Genomic DNA, 3,776 nt, shown 5'->3' with positions numbered 1-3,776 from the left:
GGGGTCTCTGGGCTTGGAGTCACAGAAGTGTGAGTCAGCCCAGGCCAGGAGTGTGACCTCGGGCAAGTCCCAGCCTCTAGGAACAAGGCATGTCTTCTGTAGAGATCACAACGACCCTGCTGTCCCCACCTGTCTCGGCAGCTCCTCGCCCATAGCAGATCCCATGTGGTCTGAGGCCAGAACCCCGAGACAGGCAGACCCTCAACAGCATCGCAGGGGTGTTAGCACAGGTACAGGGAACGGGGCCCCTTGCTGTTCCCTTCCTCAGGGTTATTTACACACTCCCTGGCTCCCCGCCACCTCATACGCCACATTTCCTGCTGACGGGGTCTTGTCAAGTACACGCAGGTAGCTTAACAGTAATCATTTCCAGGGCTCGCAGCTCTGTTTTCCAGAACATTCCAGAGCTGAGCTTTCCCCCTGTTATCTGCATCACCTCTAACCACTCTGCAGGAGGCAGCTGGGGAGGAGCTGCCCGCAGGTCAGTGCTGCGCTGGCACCCGGGCTCACTGGCTCCTGACCGGAGGGGCCTTCTCTTCCAGACTCAGGGGTGGAGGAACACGTGTGAGTTCCCAGGAGCAAGCTGGCTGGTCCCGTGCTGTGGGTGGTGCTGAGGGCTCTCCCATGCCAGGGAAATGACAGGATCCCATGGCTGAATCTCTAAGCCTTGGTGTGTCCGTTTCCTGCGGCTGCGGTAACGGTTACCACCGCCCTGGGGCTTAAGGCAACCAGAATGTATTCTTCCACAGTCCTGGAGCCATAAGTCTGAAACCGAGGTGTCAGCAGGACTGTTCTCCCTCTCAGGGCCCTGGGCGGCTCCTTCCTGCCTCTTCCAGCTCCTTGCGGCCACCGGTGTCCTCGCTGTGTGTCACTCCCATCTCTGTCCCCTTCTAGTCTTGTAAGGACATATGCCATTGGGCTTGGGGCCTGCTCTGAACCCAGGATGCTCCCAGCTAGCTTTTCTCCAACTAAGGGTCCATGTACGAGGCAGACGTGTTTCCAGGGATGCTGTGCAGCCCACCGCACCTGGTTTTCTCAGATACTGAACACAGCAGTCCTCACGGGCAGAAACTGCCTGTGGGCTGCCCTCCCACCGCACCAGGTGGCGACAGCATGACAGACCTTCTGCGGGCGCCTGGCGAGGGGAAAGAGCAAGACCACCCTTCAAGCAGATCCTTACATTTGGGTGTGCAGCCTGACAGCCTAGAGGTCTGCCCCTCGTGGGACCCCCCACCCCATGCAGACCTCCATCTGGGTGCTGATGGGGGCTGTCGTTCCTAGGTTCCAGGAGTGACAGCCTTGAACAAGGACCCTTGTCAAGAAACGGTCTCTGGGTCGGAGGAGACAGTGCCTTTAGGGGCTGCTCAGGAGTCACTGAACGTTAAGGCGGAGCCAGAGGAGCTGCACCCCGAGGGGGTGCTGCAGGAGGACAGGGCTGACAGTGCACGGGGCTGGACACCCCCGAGTCGTGGCTGGAAGGAGAAAGTGCTGTTCTTGCCGGGTGCAGGTAGGAGGGGCTGTCCTTCGGTAGGACAGGCAGCTGTGGGTGGAGTGGAGGGTCCCTACTCGGGGTGGGGAAGTACTCCAGCCTGGGTCATGGCAAGAGGCCCCAGGTATCCGCCTGCCCTTGTGTGACCCTCTTGGGTCAGGTCAGGACTGGAGTTTGAGGCTGCTGGGGAGCAGCAGGGTCCAGCCAGCCCCCCTGAGGCCCCTTCTCCTCTTGCAGCCATCCCCTCCTCTGGGATCCCCATGCTTTCCTGCGAGGGGAGGGCCAGAGACCGGCAGATGGCCGCAGCTCTCCTCACTGCCTGGTCCCAGGTGAGTGTCCCAGGCACTGCTGCCCGGCCCACGTGGCACTCCACCCCTGCTACACCCATTCCTTTGGGGCCCATGGCCAGGCCCGGCCAAAGCTGGAGAAAAACAAGGAAGTGGAGAGGGTGTCTTGTCATCCGGGTCTCATGAGGGAGGCACATGAACACCCTGAGCATTACCTGTGGTTCCCCAAAAAGGAAAAGGCCATCGTTGGGTGGTTCCCCCACTTCAGCAGATCTGAGGCAGGCCTTGCTTGAGAAGTGGGTTGGGGTCTGGTGTCGATCCTGTCTTGGTGCCCTTGTCCCTCCACTGTGTGCAGGGCGTACACCAGAGAGTGGGTGTTTCCTGTTCCAGATGCCAGTGACCTTTGAGGATGTGGCTCTGTACCTCTCCCGGGAGGAGTGGGGACGGCTGGACCACACGCAGCAGAGCTTCTACAGGGACGTCCTGCAGAAGAGAAACGGGCTGTCCTTAGGTAGGGCCACCCGGCAGTAGGGCCTCCCGAGTCCCGGGCCCCTGGTCAGAGAAGTGGGCTGTGCTGCCGCCAGCGTCCGCTGGCTCGGCCTCCTTCCCTGTCCCTCCCCGTCACCTGACAGTGCTGTTCTATAGAACCAGAACCTTCCACGCAATGGCCATGTCCCGACCCCATACAAGGACCAGAGCCAGACAGGGCTGGCTCACACTGATGTGGCTGGAGCCATCAAGGTTTTCGTGTTAGCTCACCCTGTGTGGCTGTGGCCACGAGGCGGGCAGTGCTGGCCCAGGGCCCTGCTCCTCTTGGCCCCCTCTGTAGAACTTGTTCTAGTCAGGCCTTCCTCCCAAGGCCTAGCTCCCGACGGGCTGAGCAGAGCGCGAGTCCCAGGGCCATGAGAGAAACGCAGAGCTTGCCGCGCCCAGCCGACTCTGGGGTCTTGCCCATCCTCCCAGAGAGGCCTCCTTCCTTGCTTCCTCATGAGTCAGCGTTTAAATCTCAGGGCTTTGACTCAATTTCAGGTTTTTGCCTTAGAGCATGTGTGCTTGCCAGAGAGAGAGACAGTGGAAGGGAAAGTGGGAAATGATCTCCCAGGGAGAATGGCTGCATTGCAGCTCCTTCTCCATTCTCTCAGGATTTGGGGTACACACACAGCGTGATTTTTCAAGCCACAGGGTCCAGGACTCGAACCACAGTCAGCTATGTGGGAGTCCATTGACGCAGCTGCTATGCCATCTGCTGGCCCCCAGGCCCTTGCCGTGATTTTGTGAGAGCTTACGGGGAAGTCAGGGAGTTCATCCGCGCGGTGTCACTGCCTCAGCCGGTCAGCACATGGCTGTTGCACACCTGCTAGTCCAGGAGGAGTCCCAGGGCTGGGCAGTCCACCAGCGACTCCAGAGGTGGTTCCAGGACCCAGTGGATCGCACTGGCCGCCCTGCGCCCTCCTGGAATTATCTCCAGCTTGCTAACCAGCATCGTTCATGCTCCCCAGGGCCAAGGCCAACCAGTCTAGGCAAGTCCTAGGAGAGGCCAGGGCACCTGGTGGCCGTATGCAACCCACGGCAGACCTCACCAGCACCATAAACCACCGGTTGTCTGACACTTTCCTTTCCTCGCTCATTTCTTGGTACTCGGTGGGCCCGGGCTGGGGCTGTGCTGAGGAACGGCCTTGCCAGCCCCTCAGCATCTACTTCTGTTGCTCAGACCCAACCACACGGCACTGAAGGGGCTAGAGCTGGCAGCTGCCCTGCCGCGGGGGCGGGCTCTTATTTTTTTTGTTTTTTGGAGAGATTTTTGCTATAAGGGCGCGTGCACTCGACAGAGAGACAGAAAGCGAGAAATCACCCCCGAGGGGGGATGGCCACGCCGCAATCCCTTCTCCTCCATTCTCCTCTCAGGATCTTGGGCACACACACACACGCACCCGGCGTGAGTTTTAAGCCACCAGGTCGGGGACTTGAACCACGGTTGACTACGTGGGAGTCCAGCAACA

The 3,776-nt window shown here is 60.1% G+C and overlaps 1 protein-coding gene across 1 annotated transcript in view; it reads left to right on the top strand.

The window, feature by feature from the left end:
* Positions 1 to 498: 498 nt before the first annotated feature.
* Positions 499 to 3,776, top strand: part of ZNF205 (zinc finger protein 205) — a 28,726-nt gene continuing 25,448 nt past the window's right edge. Inside the window, exons 1-4 of the mRNA XM_027766138.1 lie at positions 499 to 1,209; positions 1,282 to 1,507; positions 1,727 to 1,818; positions 2,167 to 2,287. Coding sequence (XP_027621939.1) covers positions 979 to 1,209; positions 1,282 to 1,507; positions 1,727 to 1,818; positions 2,167 to 2,287 — 670 coding nt within the window. The 5' untranslated portion in view covers positions 499 to 978. The remainder of the gene's footprint in view (positions 1,210 to 1,281; positions 1,508 to 1,726; positions 1,819 to 2,166; positions 2,288 to 3,776) is intronic.

The sequence above is a fragment of the Tupaia chinensis genome, unplaced genomic scaffold (assembly GCF_000334495.1).
Source record: "Tupaia chinensis unplaced genomic scaffold, TupChi_1.0 Scaffold141247_1, whole genome shotgun sequence".
Lineage (NCBI taxonomy): Eukaryota > Metazoa > Chordata > Mammalia > Scandentia > Tupaiidae > Tupaia > Tupaia belangeri.
Note: the sequence above shows the minus strand (reverse complement) of the source record. Positions and strands in the feature narration are given on the sequence as shown.